Below are 21,706 nucleotides of genomic sequence, written 5' to 3' on the forward strand. Positions count from 1 at the left end.
AACCACATGGACATTTAATGCACAATTTTCTTGATTATAGTATTAACACACTATCACAAGCATGGTTTTTTATATGTTAAAAGAATAACTTCAAATACTAGAGGGAAGCAGTGGTGTTTCTATTCCGTCCAAAACAGGCATATAAGAACAAGAAAAAACATGCCGCAATAAACATACCGAACTTACAACCAGTTGAGATCAAAATCACAGGAAGAATCTATCCTAAAGCTCTCGGGGGAAAAATACTGTTCAACCTATGAACCGGGTAAACGAGGGTTTTTAAACTGCAGACTTAGCTGAATAAAGTTCTCATGTTTTTTACAGTGACATAAGACTGGGTACCATTAAAATGAATAAGAATAGAAACTGCAAATCTCAACTAGATATTCCTAAGCAATTAAGAATTAGTCTTTATCAAATCCAACAAGATTTACTAAGAATCCAACGGCCCAGTGGCCATAGAAAATGCTACCCAAATTGTTTGCAAGGGTTTGCAGATTTAATCTAACACAATCATGAGGATCATGTTTCTAACGAAACAGAATATACTCATTTTTATGCCATGTCATTTGAGATGATTTCTCACAGCAACTGCTAATGGTTCAACTAGCAGAGCAATCTGTATCCTTCTCTGCATTGCTAAGTCCAAGGTTCTATTATTAGTTTGTACATACTTTAGCTTCCTTTGCAAGAAAATAATTTGCTGAAAGAAAATATTTTAGAAATTATTTTTTAAATTATTTCCAAGGAAATGTTTCTTTTAAGTATAGTATAACATACCATACATATAAAGTCCACTGGATCTGTTCATATTTTTGTTGTTATATCTTCTTATATTGTTTGATTTTTTATTACACAAACAAAAAAGTTCATCATAATCTCACTACTCAACAGTTTTCACTTATTCATTTTCTCCTCCAATTCTGATCAATATTCACATAATATTTACAATGATTGTAACGGATGCCAACATGACAGCTTGTATTCTATTTTTTTGCCCTCAGCACATTCAGTATTTTCCATGTGATCAGTGCTTATCATATTATTGGCTATATAATGTTCTATCAAGTAGATACATCAACTTATTTAACCTTTTCCTTGCAAGATAATTCCAATTATTAACTATTAAAAATAACACCATAATAAAAATCTTTACATATACCCTTTATTGAATCAGATTACTAAATTGAAAGTTGCAGTCTCTCTGTATTTGAAAAGGTTTTATTAAATTATTTTTAGTTTGGACAAACCAATTGTTTCAATCCATCCATATTACGGATCACTCATCTACTCAACAGTCACTAGATAATTCCAATTAAGTGAAAAACTCCAATAAGGTATCATTAAGAATCTCTTGAGTGTCTTACAAAGTTCCAAGGTAAGTATTCATTTCCCTCAGATCTTACTATTCCTAAAACTCCTCAAATCTGACCTTGGGCAAGTTACTTTATCTCTCTGACCCTCAGTGTGGCCATCTGTAAAACAGAAACATGTATAAATTTGCCATTAAAGATTAAATGAAATAATACAACTAAAATGCTCTCGCCAGGCATGGTGGTTCACGCCTGTAATCCCAGCATTTTGGGAGGCCAAGGCGGGCAGATCACCTGAGGTCAGGAGTTCAAGACCAGCCTGGCCAACATGGTAAAACCCCGTTTCTACTAAAAATACAAAAATTAGCCGGCATGGTGGTAGGCACCTATAATCCCAGCTACTCGGGAGGCTGAGGCAGGAGAACTGCTTGAACCCAGGAGGCAGAGGTTGCAGTGAGCCGAGATCGCACCACTGCACTCCAGCCTAGGGGACAAGAGCGAAACTCCGTCTCAAAAAAAAAAAAAAATTGCTCTGAAGAAAAATGACACTCCTACTAAGGTATGGATTAGTTACATCGCTAAGCCTATTTCCTCCCCTATCAGATGGAGGTGACAGTAGCTACTTCATAAGGTTGTGATAAAGATTAATTATGCTAATTAGAAAAGTATCTAGCAGTCTCCTGCATAAGAGTTCCCTACATATTACCTTCCCCTTCTAAAAATCTTACAGCAGTACTCCACTGCTGAGGAAATATCTTAGTTCATTTTTAGTAACAGATATTAAGAAACTAGTTGTCAAGAGCTGAAAAATGTTTGCAGGAATGAAAAAGTCTAAGAATATTTCAACCTCATATGATGATGTCACACTTAAAGAGTATTAAATCACATAACATTTTACAAACATGTTTCATAGATATTTGGTTTTGTATGAGGTATTTGCTGAATTTCATTTTGCAAAGTTTCTTCCACTACATTGCTGTATGAATATCTTAACATTTGTCAAATTTATGTTTCCCTTTTTTCCATCTCTTTTTCAGACATGAAGTAGTACTGACATACTTTCTTCCTGTTTCCCTTAAATGCAATTCAATTTATGTATGGGAAGATCCCATGTAAAAAAACTATGGCATAGAATAGTCAATAACTATAAATAAAAACCTCTCCTGCTACTGTATTGTATAACAAAATTAAATTGCAATGCTGCCAATCTAGTTCCTTATTACCTTGAAAAAGCTTGGGGAAAAAAAAGTATGGTCTACTGTATTATTAAACTTGTCTTAGCTATAAAAATTGAACTTGCCAAAAGAGATGACATTAATAATATAATCTTGAACAATTGTAAAAAAGTTACAGCTCCTTGTAGATAAATTCTCTTCCCATCAACTATGTGTGAGATTGTACTGTGTGCACACAACTGTTCTCAAACTGAATTGTTCCTTTCTGTTTACTAGGAGTTACAAAGGAGGACGTCAGCTCGTTGTGTATCTTTTTTGTGGTATTTTCTAACACGTGAAACACGTCTTAGAATATTTTGGACTAGATACTGAGTAGTCTTAAAGGAGTAATATTCATTGAACTGTTTTAGCAAAATACATCTTTGCTGGGGTTCAATAGCCTCTGGCTATCACAAGGCAAAGATTAACAATTAAAATGCAATTCCCCTTGCTTGTAAAAAATTACCTACTTATTATAAGGAAAGTAATCTTAAAACAAGCTTATAGTAAATGTTGAGTATTATTCTCTACTGTTTTCAGTAATATGACCATATTAGGACTTTTTTGTTTTGTTTTGTTTTTGAGACAGTTTCACTCTTGTTGCCAAGGCTGGAGTGCAATGGCACAATCTCGGCTCACCACAACCTTCGCCACCCAGGTTCAAGTGATTCTCCTGCCTCAGCCTCCCGAGTAGCTGGGCTTACAGGCACCTGCCACCACACCTGGCTAATTTTGTATTTTTAGTAGAGATGGGGTTTCTCCATGTCGGTCAGGCTGGTCTTGAACTCCCAACCTCAGGTGATCCACCCACCTCGGCCTCCCAAAGTGCTGGGATTACAGGCGTAAATCACCACACCTGTTCTTTTTTTTCGAGATGGAGTTTCGCCTTTGTTGCCCAGGCTGGAGTGCAGTGGCATGATCTCAGTTCGCTGCAACCTCCACCTCCCAGGTTCAAGCCACTATCCTACCTCAGCTTCCCAAGTAGCTGGGATTACAGGCATGCACCACCACACCCGGTTAATTTTGTATTTTTAGTAGCAGTGTTTCTCCATGTTGGTCAGATTGGTCTCGACCTCCTGACCTCACGTGATCCGCCTGCCTCTGCCTCCCAAAGTGCTGGGATTACAGGCATAAGCCACCACGCCCAGTCTTTTTTTTTTTTTTTGAGATTAAGTCTCACTTTGTCGCCCAGGCTGGAGAGCAGTGTCATGATTAGGCTCACTGCAACCTCCGCCTCCTGGGTTCAAGCAATTCTCCTGCCTCAGCCTCACCAGTAGCTGGGATTACAGATGTGTGCTACCACACCTGGCTGATTTTTGCATTTTTAATAGAGACAGGTTTTCACCATGTTGGCTAGGCTGGTCTCGAACTCCTGACCTCAGGTGATCCACTCGCCTCAGTCTCCCAAAGCACTGGTACCACAGGCGTGAGTCACTATACCTGGACTAGGTTATTTATTTTATCAAATCCTTAGTTACTTCTGAAGTGTTTTATTAAAGAGCTTAGCCTAATGAAGGTATTTTTTCCAAAAGCTTTCCTAAAAATTTTTTTCATTACCATACAAACTAAATCCTTTATTCAGTAATGAAATAAAATAACTCATTGCTTAGATATAATCATGCTCTCAGAACTAACACTTCAGAAACTGAATTTAAAATGAAAATAAAGGCCGAGCCTATAATCCCAGCACTTTGGGAGGCTGAGGCAGGCGGATCACCTGAGGCCAGGAGTTAGAGACTAGCCGGGCCAACATGGCAAAATCCCATCTCTACTAAAAACACAAAAATTAGCCAGGCGTGGTGGCGCATGCCCATAATCCTAGCTTCTTGGGAGGCTGACTGCTTGTACCCAGGAGGCTGAAGGTACAGTGAGTGAGCTGAGATCAAGCCATTGCACTCCAGTCTGGGCGACGGAGCAAGACCCTGTCTCAAAACAAAAACAAAAACAAAAACAGCATGGATGGATCTCAAGAGGACCATGGTGAGTGGAAAAAAGCCATCTGAAAAGGTCATATGCTGCATGATTCCATTCCAAATTAGCTGGTAATTTGAAGTACAAATACTGCAAGTACAAAACACTGCTATTTTTTTTCCTAAAGGTGTTATTTAAAATAATCAAATTGCTTTTCCATGTTATCAACCTCATTTTGGAACAAAGAACCACAAATGATGAGAAAACTCTTTATTACATTCTCAAAGTGGCAAAATTAGAGAGCTGAAGAACAGATTAGTGGTTGCCAAGGGTTAGGAAAGGTAGTAAGGAAGGGTGGTTGAGTGTGACTGTAAAGGAGTAGTACATTTCCTGAGAAAGAACAACAAAAAAACAAGTTTTCTAAAAAAAAAACTGTAAAAGGTAGGAGGCAGCACAAGGGAGATCTTCACGATGATGGAGCAGTTCTGTATCTTAATTGTGTTGGCGGTTAAATCAGTCTACACAGGATCAAAATGACACAGAATACACACACTCCTTGTACTAATGTTAATTTCCTTGTTTTGATATGGTGCTAGTTACGTAAGACATAACAACTGTGGGAAAGTAGGTGAAGGGTACATGGGACCTCTGCACTATCTTTGCCACTTCCTGTGAACCTATAATTATTTCAGAATAAAGAGTTTGAAATAAATAAAGCTTATATATAAATTTTTTTAAAAAATAGTTTGTAACTGGATCCAACAAACAATGAATTAAGAAATGTTGTTAAGGCTGGGTGCAGTGGCTCACATATGTAATCCCAACACTTTGGGAGGCCGAGGTAGGAGGATTGTTTGAGCCCAGTAGTTCGAGACACGCCTGGGCAACATGGCAAGACATCATTTCTTAAAAAAAAAACAAAAAAAAAACAAAAACACCACACACACACAAAAATTAGCTGGTTGTGGTGGCATGTGCCTATAGTCCCAGCTACTTGGGAGGCTGGGGCGGGAGGATCACCTGAGCCCCAGAAGGTCATCAAAGTTGAGGTGAGCTGTGATCACACCATTGCACTCCAGCCTGAGTGACAGATTGAAACTCTGTCTCAAAAAAAAAGAAAAGAGAAAAGAGGAAAAAGAAAAAAGAAAAGAAAAGAAGAAAAGAAAAGAAAGAAGAGAGGAGAGGAGAGGAGAGACGACGCGAGGCAGGAAGGCGAGGCAAAGGCAAGGGCAAGCGCAAAGGCAAGGGCAAAGGCAAAGGCAAGGCAAGGGAAGAAAAGGGAAGGGAGGGAGGAAGGAAGGAAGGGAAGGCAGGAAGGAAAGAAGGCAGGTTGGTTGTTGAACTGCATCTCTATTTTAAAAGCCTGGGGAATTAAAAAACAAAAACAAAAAACAAAAACATGGTATGGCACAGGAGCTTAAATACTGAAATTCTTGTCTCCAGCACACTAATATTACAATTATTTAAGCGATCCCGAGGCTCAATTTTTTTCATTTCTAGAATAATACAGTTCTTTTTGTGCCTGTTTTCCAAGTTTTTAGGCTAAAGGAGATAAAAACATCTGCAAAATGCTGAAGTAGGCCGGGCGCAGTGGTTCCCGCCTATAATCCCAACACTTTGGGAGGCCGAGATGGGTGGATCACCTGAGGTCAGGAGTTCGAGACCAGCCTGGCCAGCATGGTGAAACCCCATCACTACTAAAAATACAAAAATTAGCCAGGCATGGTGGTGGGCATCTGTAATCCCAGCTACTCAGGAAGCTGAGGCAGGAGAATCGCTTGAACCCAGGAGGCAGAGGTTGCAGTGAGCCAAGATCGCGCCACTGCACTCCAGCCTGGGCAACAGAGCGAGACTCTGTCTCAAAAACAAAACAAAGCTGAAGTATACACAAGTACTAGCTGAGGATAAAGCAAAGCAGCACGCCCTTTCAGATTAGAAAGACTTCAGTTCAAAACCACACTTCCACTCTGGACTGGCTCTGTGGTCTTAAGCAAGTAACTTAATCTCACAAAGTCTGTCTGCTCATCTGTAAAACTGGAATGGTAATACAATTTGACTAAACAACATATTTCAGAGGGCCCGACCCTGTGATAATTCTAAATAAATACTGTTACCCCATTCATTAAATATTTTTTGCAATAAGATTTTTAATTACCATAGAAACTAATCAAAACTCTTCTGAGGACCAGGTGTAGTAGCTCACACCTGTAATCCCGACACTTTGGGAGGATGAGGCAAGAGGATCGCTTGAAGCCAGGATCACTCAAGACCAGCCTGGGCAACAAAGCAGAACCCCATCTCTACAAAAAATACAAAACAAAAATTAATCAAGTGTGCTGGCACATACTTTGTTGTCTCAGCTACTGGGGAGGCTGAAGCAGGAGGATCACTTGAGCCCAGGATTTCAAGGCTGCAGTGAGCTATAATCGCGCCACTGTACTCCAGCCTGGGTGACACCGTGACATGCCATCTCCAAATAAACAAATTCTTCTGAGAAGAAAGATAGTTACAGATATCACTTCCTCCCCCAGAGAGAGTACAGAAGTTTCAACCAATCGCCTATCAATTTGCCTTTCTAACAGTCAGCCTCTTTAACAGCAGTTGTTGATTACTGAATCATTTACTTCACAGGCCAAGTCTCACAACAATAAACGTCAATAGACGACCCAAGCCCCTTTGTTTGCAATGATGACTTCTTACATTAACAAAACCCTCAGCTAGGGTTTACAAATCTTACAGCCTCATAAAAAATTTTCATTGATGTTTATGATGATTAAGTTTAACCTACATATTACAAGTGGTATAATACTCTTAGTTGATAAGATTATTTTCTTTTGATTTTACTTTCTCCATTTACCTCATTCTTTTTTTAGTGTAAAAAAATGGCCAGGCACAGTGGCTCACACCTGTAATCCTAGCACCTTGGGAGGCCAAGGCGGGCAGATCACGAGGTCAAGAGATGGTGACCATCCTGGTCAAAATGGTGAAACCCTGTCTCTACTAAAAATACAAAAATTAGCTGGACGTGGTGGCACATGCCTGTAGTCCCAGCTATTTGGGAGGTTGAGGCAGGAGAATCACTTGAACTCGGGAGGCAGAGGTTGCAGTGAGCCGTGATCACGCCACTGCATTCCAGCCTGGCGACAGAATGAGACTCCGTCTCAAAAAAAAAAAAAAAAGAAAAAGAAAAGTAAGTTTCCTATATAATGACTATTCCAAAGGCAAAAATAGAATCATTATTTCATCAAAGTTTTTGTGTTATGCCAAATACGACTGATGTTCAGACAACGAAAAGTGACTTAACTACCTCACTTACCCAGTGGTCACTGGCTTGGCAATCTTCACTATCCAGAATACAACAATGAACTTGGAACTGAAACCCAGAACTTAAAAAGGTGCCCTTGAGTCCTAACTCAGAGTATGTTTACTCTTATTGAAGCAGAATTCCAGCTTTAAAATTTTATAATCTTTAATCAGTTCCTGGTTTAAACAAATCAGCCATTAAAAAAAAAAAACTTTGGGGACAGAAAAACAGGTAAATTTGATTAAGGACTGGACTTTAGATAGGTTAGGGAGTTATTAGGGAATTACATCGATTCTATTATGCTAATAATAATATTGTGGTTATGCGGTCTTGATCTTATTTTTTAGAGAGGTATACTGAAGTATTTAGGGGTAAATGTCATGATGTCTTTATTCTCAAATATTTCAGAAAAATGAAGTAAATATGGCAAAACATTAGTTGTTCAATCATAGTTTTGAGAATATGAATGTTTATTATATCATTTCCTCTACTTTCCTGTATGTCTTACATTTTTTCATATTAAAAAAGAAATAATGGGCCGGGCACAGTGGCTCACACCTATAATCCCAGCACTTTGGGAGGCCAAAGCAGACGGACCACTTGAAGTCAGGAGTTCGAGACCACCCTGGCCAACATGGTGAAACCCCTTCTCTACTAAAAAATACTAAAATTAACAGAGACTGAGGTTCACATGTTGCTTTTTATTACTGTCTAACCATAGTATTTCCTCTTACACAAAAATAATGTTACTAAAAGTTGAAAAGAAAAAATTACATGTAACAGCAGAACTCTACAACTATTAATATGCATGTATAATCTTGGCCAATATTTCCAAATGTCTATTTCAAATAAACAACTGGATATACTGCTTTTGGATTTATTTAAAAAATGACCATTTTCCAAGCTCTTACTTATCACATAAAGGGGAACAAGGAATGTGTAGAATGTAATTAATGAACTCCTTCCTTATTGCAAGCTAACCTATTTTTCACTTTTATACACAGCACTGCAATGACAACCACTCTGTATACAGTATTTTCTCTTTTGGATTACTGATTTAAGATAGTATTCCAGAAATGAGATTAGTGGGCCAAGGGTATGACTATATTACCAAGTTGCATTCCATTCCATACTCCACCAGTACCACAGAAGCATAATCATTTCATGACAACTTTATCTTAGGCAATGGATAAACTTGTATTTTAGTGATTCAAAAGTTGTGAAATAGCACCTAATTTTAAAATGCTAAGTAAAACAATTAACAGAATAATGCAACATATGTCCATATGCTCCTTCAGCATTTACTTTTGTAAGACTTTCCCTAAGTCACTGAACTTTCTAAGACTTTGGTTTGTACATCTTCAAAATAACAAGACTATCAATTTCACTAGTACTCAGGGCAATGAAAACTGAAGAGGAACTATTTCTCACACATGAGATTGGCAAAATTTCAACACTGACAGGTTTCAGTGATAGATTACAGACTGGGCAGTCTCGTCTATTGCTGTGGGTGTGTGCATCTGAAACTAATCTGACAGTGTCTATTAAAATTATAGGCAATCGCAGCACTTTGGGAGGCCGAGGCAGGCAGGTGATGAGGTCGAGAGATTGACACCATTCTGGCCAACATGGTGAAATCCTGTCTCTACTAAAAATACAAAAATTAGCTGGGCATGGTGGCACATGCCTGTAGTCCTAGCTACTCGGGAGGCTGAGGCAAGAGAATCGCTTGAACCTGGGAGGCGTAGGGTGCAGTGAGCTGAGATCACACCACTGCACTCCAGCCTGGCAACGGAGCGAGACTCCATCTCAAAAATAATAATAATAATAATAATAATAATAATAAAATAAAATAAAAACAAAAAGTGTACATACTCCTTAACCCAGAAATCCAACTTTTAAGACTATCCTATAAAGGGCAACAAAAAGAAAGAACTTGTCTATTACAGGATGGTTTATAATGACAAACCAGAAAAGCAGAACCACCTAAATGCCCATCAATATGGGAATAGTTGAATAAAGAGCAGTACAACCACTCCATGGAATATTAAACAGGAATTGGAGCCAGTGTATTAATTTAGAACAATATTCATGGTATACTGATATGTAAGAAAGCAAGCTGCTAGGTGATGATCACAATATAACTCTTTTTTAATTTTTAAAGGAAAAACTTTCTATGTATCATAAGCACTTATGTTTGTCACTATAAAGGCACAGAAGACCTTTCTCATACAGCAAACTACTAACAATAATTTCTTCAGATGGGGGAAGGATAAATTATTCCTCTATATTATTTGACTTATTACTGTTTGCTCATTGTACTTTTAAAATTCCCAAAGATAGCAGGGATTTTTTTAAAGGAAAATTCTACTAGATATCTCTTAATTTCTAGTTAACTTTCAAAGCATATACTTCTAGGAAATGAGGTGAACAAAGGTCAAAGAATCTTTAATGAACGGTTAAATTATGTTCAAAGGCCACAACAGTATGTAATATAGTTTTGTAAGGTTTACAGCAAACATAGTTAATACTTCTTTTTTTTTTTTTTTTTTTTTCAGACAGAGTCTCACTCTGTCACCCAGGCTGGAGTGCAGTAGCACAATCTTGGCTCACTGCAGCCTCTGCCTCTCAGGTTCAAATGATTTGCCTGCCTCAGCCTCCCGAGTAGCTGGGATTACAGGTACGTGCCACCATGCTTGGTTAATTTTTGTATTTTTAGTAGAGACGGGGTTTCACCATGTTGGTTAGGCTGGTTTCGAACTCCTGACCTCAAGTGATCCACCTGCCTCAGCCTCCCAAAGTGCTGGGACTACAGGCATGAGCCACCGCGCCCGGCCTAATACTTTTTAAAGTGTTAACACAAAGGAGTAAGCAGGGGGAAAAAAAAATTAACTCATGTTAAATATCTTAGCACCGTTACCCCCAAATTCTGGATGAATGAAATATTGCGTTAGTCAAATCGCTGAGCTCTGCAAACAATTCCACCAAATGTGTGTGAGACTGTACAGTGAACTCTTCTCCCACTCACTCCTAGATTCATTTTAGTAAACAGCAACCACCACAAAGAAAAGGATTCCTATGAGTACTCGAAGAGCAAGAATCTTATTAATCTCAATTTCCTGCCTGAAACAGGAAACCAAGTTCGGTGGCTCATGTCTGTAATCCCAGCACTTTGGGAGGACAAGATGGGCGGATCCCTTGAGTCCAGGAGTAAGAGACCAGCCTGGGCAACACGGTAAAACCATCTCTACAAAAAATAAAAACATCAGCTGGGTGTGGTGGCACACATCTGTAGTCCCAGCTACTTGGGAGGCTAAGGCAGGAGGACTGCTTGAGCCTGGAAGGTAGAGGCTGCAGTGAGCTGTGATCACCCCACGCCACTCCAGCACGGGAAACAGAGCAAGACTCTGTCTCAAAGAGGGGGGGAAAAAAACAGGAAAAATTACTAAAGAGCATTCTAGCTAGTCTCCTCTCTAAGGAAGATCTTCTGATCAAGAAGGAAAGACATTTTAGGAGGGACAGGCCCATCCTTTCCATGTATCTAGGTAAGCTTAACATTTTATTCAACATGAGTTACATTTCTCAAACTTTGGCCCTCATGACTAGAACTATTCAAACTTTTTTTTTTTTTTTTGAGACGGAGTCTCGGAGTATCACTCTGTCGCCCAGGCTGGAGTGCAGCAGTGCGATAACAGCTCACTGCAACCTCCGCCTCCTGGGTTCAAGCGATTCTCCTGCCTCAGCCTCCCAAGTAGCTGGGACTACAGGCATGCACCGCCATGCCCAGCTAATTTTTGCAGTTTTAGTAGAAATGGGGTTTCACCATATTGGCCAGGCTGGTCTCAAACTCCAGACCTTGTAATCCGCTCACCTCGGCCTCCCAAAGTGCTGGGATCACATGTATGAGCCACCACACCCGGCCTCACACAAACTTTAAAAGGACACATCATCAATGTTCCCAGGGGAGTGACAAGAACGTAAACATTCATGAATAACAGCAATGTTCACAGGTATGCCCAGTTTAGTGGGAATGTCATCATCCAAATCAGTCACTAGCCCCCACAGTAAGGTGGGCTTTTTAAACATTATCATCACTTTTTAAATTAGCACCCCCCCAAAAAAAAATCAAACCTTAAACATGTTCAGTTCAATAATTCAAAAGTCTCACTTTTAAACATACCATGTCTACAATCTTCATCAGCTTGCACATAATTTTTCTGCAAAACAAAAATACAAGATAAAATTAAGTATTTCAACAGCTGCTTTTAACAGAAATGTTATCAAAGGGAAACTTGGCTTTGTTTCAAAGTTTAATCATTAATGTTGTAAACTTACTATTCACAGAGCAAAGCTAACACATGTGCCCTCTGAGGATTATAGCGCACTCTACAAATAAACGTCATAGTGTACTTCCTAGTCCATGGACCCCTACTCCTACTTCTCACCTTCTCTAACTCACCAGCACCTCCTTCCCCGCCAACAGCTTTACTGAGAAAACTGAAGCCACAAGAAGAGAATTTTTCATAGACTGTCACCATGTCTCCCCACTTCCCAGCATACACTCTGTCTTCCTTCTACCTGTTAACAGACATACTATCGTGCTCCTTTCTAAAGTCAACCTACGCCTGTGCAGATCAACTCAGCTGCCTACGCAGGTACAGCAACTCCAGCAAGCCTCCTCGACTTGTCCTAAATCACTAATTTTTTGCTTTTGATTGGCTCATTTCTATACAGAAATACAGTTATTTCTCCCATCTAAAAAAAAAAAAAAGTCCCTTGACTTTATCTCTCCCACTAGCTACCATTCATTTTTCTTTTTCCTTTTCCTTTCTCTTTCTTTTTTTCTCTTTGGTGTCTCTTCATGGCAAAACTCTTCAAGAGTTGTCTATGTTGCTGTATTTCAATTCCTTCCTCCAATTCTCTCCTAAGCTCTCTTTTTAAGCAGACTTTCACCCACTACTCCAAGGAAGCCACTCACATGAGATCACCAGTGACCTCTGCTGCATCCACATGGACCCACACGATTCACATGTGCCCACTCAGACTCATTCTCACGGCTTTCTTGGCAGCTGCTGACACCACTCAACATTTCCTCACTTGGACACACTTCCTTCCTTCACGTGGCTACCAGGACTCCTTACTCTCACACTTTCCCCCTTCCTCAGGGTTGCTCTTTAGGGTGCTTTGCAGGTTGTTGCTCTGCTCCCCAACCTATTGACACTGTAGCAGCCCAAGACTCGGCCCTCAGTCCTCGCCTCTTCCCTATAATGCTCATTTTCCCTTGGTGATTCTACACAGGCTCAAGACGTCATACAGCCCTTCTGTCCCACACTCTTCAATGAATCTCTCTCCCAAATTCCATACGTGCGTATCTGACTGCTTCCTCAGCATCCTCAGCTGGGTATCTGAACGACATCACAAACTCAGTATGTCCAAAACTCAACTCCCACCTTCCCCAACAAAACCTCCTCCCTAGCTGTAGCCTTCTAACCTCAGTTGAAGGAAACACCATTCTTCCAATTGCTCAGACAAAAAGAATCGAGGTAAGTAACTGCGACTGCTCCCCCTCATTCCCTGCGTTCAATACATCAGGAAACCTGATTGCTTCTATTTTCAATGTATAAACCAAAACCTAGTTACTTCTCACTATCTCCACTGCTACCATTCTGATCTGAGCCACTCTGGCCTGGATTATTCTAATAGTCTCCAACCTAGTATCTTTGCATCAACGCTTATCCCTTTACAGTTTATTCTCAGCACAAAAGTCAAACAATTCCTGTTAAATTAGATCACACCACTCCTCTGCCCAAAGCCCTGTAATTAGCTTCCCAACTCACAGAGAATAAAAACCAAAGTCTTTACCACGAGCCAGTGGGCCCCACAGGCTTTAGTCCTCCCACCTCTCCACCACGTGCACACTATTCTGGCCAAAGTAACTCCTAGCTGCTACTCAAGCACAGCAGGCATGCTTCTGCTGCTGGGTCTGTTTCCATTGCCTGTAATGCCCTTCCACCAGCTTTACACATGGCTCAACCCCTTGCCTCTGGTTATCACCTTCTCAATGAGGCCTGCCTTGGCCACTCTATTTAAAATTGTAACCCCATCTCTAATCCCAATATTCCCAATCTCCCCTGCCCTGTTCTCCTTTTTTCATGCAGTTATTACCTTTTAACAATTTATGGTGGTTTTTTTTGGTTTGTTTTATTTTATTTTTTTTGAGACGGAGTCTCGAAGTCTCACCCTGTCACCCAGGTTGGAGGAGTGCAGTGGTGCAATCTCGGCTCACTGCAACCTCTGCCTCCTGGGTTCAAGCGATTCCCCTGGCTCAGCCTCCTGAGTAGCTGGGATTACAGGCACGCGCTACCATGCCTGGCTAATTTTTGTATTTTTAGTAGAGACAGGGTTTCACCATGTTGGTTAGGCTGGTCTCGAACTCCTGACCTCGTGATCCACCTGCCTCGGCCTCCCAAAGTGCTGGGATTACAAGTATGAGCCACCATGCCCAGCCAGTGTTTATTTTTTATAATGTTTACTGTTTATTTTCTGTTCTCCTACTAGAAAAAGTATCATAAAGAAGAGACTTTTCTCTTTTTTTTTTTTTTTTTTTTTTTTTTTTTTTTTGAGACGGAGTCTCGCTGTGTCTCCCAGGCTGGAGTGCAGTGGCGTGATCTCGGCTCACTGCAAGCTCCGCCTCCCGGGTTCACGCCATTCTCCCGCCTCAGCCTCCCAAGTAGCTGAGACTACAGGCGCCCGCCACCACGCCCGGCTAGTTTTTTTGTATTTTTAGTAGAGACGGGGTTTCACCATGTTAGCCAGGATAGTCTCGATCTCCTGACCTCGTGATCCACCCGCCTCGGCCTCCCAAAGTGCTGGGATTACAGGCTTGAGCCACCGCGCCCGGCCTCTTTCTCTTTCATCAATATATATAACAAGAACCTAGAACAGTGTCTAATACACAGTACATACTCAATAAATACTTGTTGAGTGAGTGCATAGTCCAAAATGCCCTAAAGTAATATAATTTTCAAGGTTCAAAAACATAGTTACCTTGCCTCAAAGATACTCAGCAATCACCAGCCACTTCACTCACATCTCGTCGGCCCAGAATTAGCTATTTGTATCGTCCCCACTCAATGAAAAAGGCCATTTTACATAGTTCAGCATTGGCTTATTGACAGTGTTTACTCACCAGTTGCAAAAATGAGGCAATTCTGTAGAGAAGACTCTCGATTTTGATGCGTTCTATTTCCAAAGGACAAGGCCCTGTGAAGTCTGCCATGGAGTACTGGCCTAGAGAAAGAAGGGCCTCTGTGCAGTGCTTGAGGGCCATTTCATAGTCCTGCCTCTTAAGTGATTCACATGCTTGTTCACATGACTTTTCCGCTCTTCTGTCTTCCATGACTCAGGGACAAAAATCCTACAGACAGGGAGAAAGAACAAGAGAAGGTTTTTAAAACTTATTAATTATAAATTCTAGCCCCATTCCTATCTCAGCTGGCTTAATTATCTATCTGAACACTCTCAGCTAGCCTTTTGATCAAGGTCATGGCTAAGCAGCAGCTATTGATGCTACAAAATCTATACTTCTCTTTGATATTTTATGAAGTCTTTACTAAGATTCAAGCAAAATGTCAATCATAAGCCAAGATCATACCAACAATATAACAAATTTATAAATGAGACAAATTTAGAAATGAAATATGACTGTGAATATTGCAAAGTATTCAACAAACCATAAAGGATTCCCTTTCTTAACCAAAGGGACAGAAACATTTCATATCCAAACCTCCAAATTTCAGTTTTCTAATTTCATTCTCACAGTTCTGTGACCATGATTGCAGAAAACCAAAATCTATACCATGCAGGATTATTTCCCACCAATTAAAAAACTGGTTGGAACTGTTTGAACTGTCCATTAATTCAATTCAACAAACATTTCTCAAGGGCTAGGCCCTGTGCTAGCAGCAATGAATACAAAGACAGGGCATGTCATCACTGCTTTCAAGAAACTCAGATTCTAGCAAGAGAGGCAAAGCACAAATGAACAATTACAAAAAAGACTTATTCCATCTGCCTAAAGGCATGAGCTGATTGCGAAAGGTGAACAGGAGTTCACCATACAGATGATAGAGAGAGCAAATGCGAGCTTTTCAGAGAGAAGAGTTCAAGTGAATCACCAAGGGGAGAAAGTACACAGCCTAAACTCAAGGTACAGAAAAGTAAGAGAAACTATGAATGACCTCAAATGCCACAACAAGAAACGAGGGTTTTATTCCATAGGCAATGGAACACAATGAAATTTTTTAAATAAGGAAGGAATCTATCAAATATAAGTCCGACCAGCTCTATAAAGAACTGGTTAGAAGTAGAAGAAACCACAGGCTTGCCACAGGGGAAGAAATGGCAAGCACTGCCATTAGTAAGAGATCACTAAAATAGTCCAAGTAAGAAATAGCAGGAGTTTACACATTGTTTCTCCCTACCTATATCACTCATAGCAGGAGCAGTAAACTTGGACACAGAAGACCGACATCCTTTGACCTGACATTCACAATACTGTTCCAAACAGTCCCTCTTGCTGACCATCTCTCTCAGACTTACAGATTGCTTTCCATGCCTGCATCCACCTTCTCTCTCTCCTGCTCTTCCCTACCTTCCACCTTAACCAGCTGGCTTCATGGTACTTCTCTGTCCCTTCCGCCTGCCTCCAGCCTACATATACATTCTCTGCCAGCCTTCCCAGCTTTGATAATGACACACGGGCCCTGCCCTCTCCTCACTGTGCTATAGCCATCTGCTGCCAATAAACTGCAGTGCAAGATGAGGGTAGAAAAGTCATTGATGGGCAGCCCATAGAGAGTGGCAAGAGGCAAGATGACAGACATCTGAACAGGTCTAAGCCCCTTCAGCTTTTGAGATTCTTGGTCTACCAAAACAGTAGAAATAGCTAGGCAATGAGATAAGGAAGAGTTCAAACAGGACTTCAACAATATCTGTCAGCATTTGTTCAATGTTGGGGATTTACACATGTGGTACAATATAATATTCCCTACTTTTCTCAGTTTGGAATTTTTAATTAATTTTAACACTTTTTTTGGGACAGGGTCTCACTCTGTTACTAGGCTCGAGCGGAGTGGTACAATCACTGCTCACTGCAGCCTTGACCTGCCAGACTCAAGCAATCCTCCTAACTCAGTATCACAAGTAGCTGGGACTACAGGCATGCACCACCACGTCCGGCTAAATTGTTTTCATTTTATTTTTGTAGTGACGGGGTCTCCCTATGTTGCCCAGCCTGGTCTCAAACTCCCGGACTCAAGCTGTCTTCCCGCTTCAGCCTACCAAAGTGCTAGGATTACAGGTGTGAGCCACTGCACCAAGCCTAAATTAACACTTTAATATAAAAAGAGAAATCTAATTGTGTTATTAAGATAACCTCCCCCCCCACCCCTCCAAAAAGAGTATTTATCCTTGGTCTTCTACAGGGTTTCCGTTTAAACTTCCTCAGGGGGCGGGGGAAGGGGCTGTAATTCCCAGTTTAGTTTAAGGGTAAGGGGATTTAAATATTTAAGTCACAGTTGGTATGTATGCTTCTTATACAAACATATATTGATGTGGGTGAAATCAATTATTCAACAAAAGTCAAAAACAATTTCTGTATCACTACAGCAATGTTGCCCATTAGACAAAGAGTGGCATTACAAAATAATTACTAACTTATGATATAGTCCAGAAATAAAATATCAACACTATTAACATTTTGGGCTTAATAATTTTTTGTTGTGGGCCGTTCTGTGCCCTGTAGGTTATTTAGCAATCATTATCCCTAGTCCCTACCAGCTGATGCCAGTAGCACATCCCCTGACTGTGACAACCAAATATGTCTTCAGTAAACGTCTGGAGAGGGTAAAATCAGCTCTAGTTGAGAACTACTAATATAGACAAGCACACACTGCTTGCCAGATAACAGCAACACAAGATTCATAAGTCCATGGATACCAGAGGCCCTAGAATTAGCAAATCTTCCCTACAGAACTCCCAGCTCAGATCCAGACAAATAATACAAAAAGAAGTAGTAAGAAAACAAAGCTAATAATGTACCAGCTAAAATCTTTCTTAGGAATGAGTACAGCACAGTGATCCAGAGCACAGACTAGGAGCCAGAGGACCTGTGTTCAGAATTCACCAGCTGTACCACTCTCCAGCTGCATGGCCTGAGGCAAGGGGGTTTACATGGATTATTTCAACTTGCTCACCTCTAAACTGGGAACACAACTAATACCTACCTCCTGGGGTTACTGTAAGGATTAAGTGAAATAATACCTATAAAGTACTTAAAAGAATGCCTGGGACATAAGTGCTCAATAAGTGTTAGCTATTATTATGTCCCTAAAATTCCTTATTTTCACTTTATATAAAGCTTTTTTTGGGGGGGCGGGGGGACAGAGTCTCGCTCTGCAGCCCATGCTGGAGTGTAGTGGTGCGATCATAGCTCCTGTAGCTTCACACTTCGGAATGATCCTCCTGCCTCAGCCTCCTGAGAAGCTGGGACTACAGGTGCATGCCAACTGGCTGATTTTTTTATTTTTTTGTAGAGACAGGGTCTCACTGTGTTGCCTAGGCTAGTCTTAAACTCTTGGCCTCAACAGATCATCCCGCCTTGGCCTCCCAAGTGCTGGGATTACAGGCGTGAGCCACCACACCCAGCCTATATAAAGCTGAAATCACTTTACTGATCTCAACATACAATAGAGTACAGACAATAAAGTATTATTCTATGTAATTACTTTACCTACTTGACAGAGGAATTATTTTCACCTATTTTCTCCATCTCAATACACGGTAATGATTACGCAAAGAATAGCCATTGGAGAAATAAGTATATCTGCAAGTCACTGATAAGGATTAGCTAAACCCTAAATCTGGCTATGAGGGATGATCACAAAGACTACTATCAACATTGATCCCCAAGCATATTAGTCAGAGAGATCTTGATAACATTAATATATAAGTAGAGATTAAGGGCAGAACTATGAATTTCAGAAGCTTTGAGAGGAAATGACTCAATTTATGACCCAGGTGCCTTCCTCAGAAGTGAGTATCTACCCCGATTACCTTTGTGAATCAGGTCCTGATACCTAGTTTCCAAGGTCTACCTGAATCACAGTAGGGTCACCTAGCTGTAGTGTGGAACTCAATCCAACGCATGCTCCCTTCAGCTGTTTTTTCGAGGTTTTCAGAAAACAGCATGACCTTACTGTACCCACTCCTTCTGAAGAAGCTAAAGTGGTTTATCAAGCATAAAAGCAAAACTGTCTGTCAAAGTCAAAATGAGAAAACATCTCAGGCCATGCTAAAATGGACTATGGATAATACACAATGAGAGATCTAGAAGTACTTCTAAACAAGGCCAGCTCCCAGATATACTTCAAGAGTATAGCTGACACCCTGTCTAGGACACATGGATACATCTGTATCTATTGTACGTGATCCTGCTACCTGAACCTAACAGCCAGATTCAAGGGCAGATACTGACTAAGTTGGGTCTCTAAGGATTTTTCCCATGGAGACAGAGTGGCCCAGGGAACGGAAGTCACTGGAGCTGAGTCACATTAAGCACACTAATGTAGGAAGAAGCATCACATTCGCCCATTGCTGAGGTCCACCCCATCTGTCTTGACTCTTTCTCTTCCTGTTAAAAATTATCCAAACTTGGCTGGGCGTGGAGGCTGACGCCTGTAATCCCAGCCCTTTGGGAGGCAGAAGCAGGTGGATCACAAGGTCAGGAGATCAAGACCATCCTGGCTAACACAGTGAAACCCTGTCTGTACTAAAAATACAAAAAATTAGCTGGGTGTGGTGGCACGTGCCTGTAGTCCCAGCTACTCGGGAGGCTGAGGCAGGAGAACTGCTTGAATCCAGGAGGCGAAGGTTGCAGAGAGCTGAGATTATGCCTTTGCACTCCAGCCTGGGCAACAGAGCACGACTCCTTCTCAAAGAAAAAAAAAAATTATCCAAACTTCTATCAAAAGAACATAAAACACTAATTTCCTGCAAACTCCTATCCCTATGAGAAACACTGACTTGGAGGATGTGACTTCACAAGCAAGAAAGCTGAAATCAGAAACCAGCACTCTAATCCAAATCCACTAACTCCTCTGATCTGCTGCTGACCTATAAAAAGAGACTAATACCATGCAATGAACATTAGTTGTTTTGCCACCAAATACCCATTCCCTTTCCTGGTAATAAAAGCCCACAATTTCCCTTTGAGAATTCACCTCCCCCCATCTCTCAGACCATGTGGTTCCTGTGTGGGGTGGCATGTGACACTAACTGGCCAATATGAGCCTCACAGTCCTGAACACAGGGATTGGCTCAGGGTAGGACATATGACCCTGTAAGAGCCAATGAGACACCACGAGACTTGCTGAGGCTTCTGGGAAGGAAACTGATACTCCTTCCAGCTGAATCTAAATTCTGAGAAGCTACAGGTGGTTGAATATACCGCAGCCATTTTTCTTACAGTGTCAGCAACTGAAGTCTATACGAGAAAAAGCAGAGCTGATTCACAGGGAGAAACTGAGTCCTGATGACATCACCTGACCCCTGAATCCAGCTCTGGCTAGCTGTGCCTGGACTTCGAAGTTAGGTAAGCCAAGAAACTTTTTTCCAGCTGAAGTCAGTTTAGGTTGATATTTCAGGCAGTTGGAACCAAGACAGTCTTAACTTAGATAATCTGATCAGTACCAAATGAGCTGATAATTGTCTTGTAAAACAGTGTATACACGATTATTAATAACAATGATGTTATTTATTACTAATAACAGTAAGTGTAAAAAGAAAAAATAAGTGAGTATGGGAGACAAATGGCTTAGTGTGATATATGATTCTTCTGTGTCTTAAAAATATAAGCCTAGCTTTCCGTGCCCATAGTGCTCACACAAACACGGTAAACGTTGCTAAAACCCACCAGACTTTCTGTAAGAAGTGTGGCAAGCACCAACCCCACAAAGTGACACAGTACAAGAAGGGCAAGTATTCTCTGTATGCCCAGGGAAAGCAGCGTTATGACAGGAAACAGAGTAGCTATGGTCGAAAAACTAAGCCGATCTTCCAGAAAAAGGCTAAAACTACAAAGAAGACTGTGCTAAGACTTGAGTGTGTTGAGCCCAAACAGATCTAAGAGAATGCTGGCTATTAAAAACATCTAAGCATTTTGAACTGGAAGGAGATAAGAAGAGAAAGGGTCAAGTGATCCAGTTCTACGTGTCTTTTATTATGAAGACAACAAAATATTGAGTTTATGTTCAAAAAATATTATACATACATATATAAGCCCAAAGCATTTGTTTTAACAACTTATAAAGTTACTTCAGTAACAACAAGCTTTTACTGAATGTTCATTGTCGATTACATGTACATAATCTAATTTAATCCTCACAATGACCCTATAAAGTAGATATTAGAATTGTTATTATTATCATTCCCATTCACAGATGAGGAAACTGAAGCACAGAGTTAACTTACTGGGTAAGTTAACTCTCCCAGTTACACTGTAAACGACAGAGGCAGGATTCAAGTCAAGGCAGTCCGACAACTCCTACTTTTAGCCATGACACTGATTCTGAGCCCACAAGCAACTAAGGTTCTAATGCTATTCCAGTGGAGTAAAAACTCAAAGTCCAGCACTCCCAAAAGCACCAAATGTGACAGTAAAATATCATCTTTTAATTCTGAAACAGAGTTAACATAGTTCTGCATTATAAAAAGTATGTCTGTGTTAATAACCACAACGTTAGTGATTACCATTTTAAAAAATGTAAACACACACACACACATACCACACACACACACACCCCTAAGCCAATTATCTCCTTGGTTAAGCAAAAGTCCTATGTGTCTCAAGATGAAGGAGTGTATTAATTAGTACCATCTTTCCATAAAATGGTAAGAATTTGCAT

At 40.6% G+C, this 21,706-nt stretch overlaps 1 protein-coding gene and 1 pseudogene across 7 annotated transcripts in view; one reads left to right on the top strand and one right to left on the bottom strand.

The window, feature by feature from the left end:
* Positions 1–21,706, bottom strand: part of LOC105469033 (helicase with zinc finger) — a 187,913-nt gene that overhangs the window by 144,852 nt on the left and 21,355 nt on the right. For all 7 annotated transcript variants that reach the window (XR_011615959.1, XM_071083493.1, XM_011719558.2 and 4 more), the window contains 2 exons: positions 14,932–15,159; positions 11,923–11,959 (listed from right to left, as the gene is read on the bottom strand). Coding sequence is in view for 6 of the 7 variants with exons in the window: in XM_071083493.1 (XP_070939594.1) it covers positions 11,923–11,959; positions 14,932–15,141 (247 nt within the window). In the remaining variant the exon portion in view is untranslated. The remainder of the gene's footprint in view (positions 1–11,922; positions 11,960–14,931; positions 15,160–21,706) is intronic.
* On the top strand, positions 20,629–21,044 carry LOC112424509 (large ribosomal subunit protein eL42-like; annotated as a pseudogene).

The sequence above is a fragment of the Macaca nemestrina genome, chromosome 17 (assembly GCF_043159975.1).
Source record: "Macaca nemestrina isolate mMacNem1 chromosome 17, mMacNem.hap1, whole genome shotgun sequence".
Classification (NCBI taxonomy): Eukaryota; Metazoa; Chordata; class Mammalia; order Primates; family Cercopithecidae; genus Macaca; species Macaca nemestrina.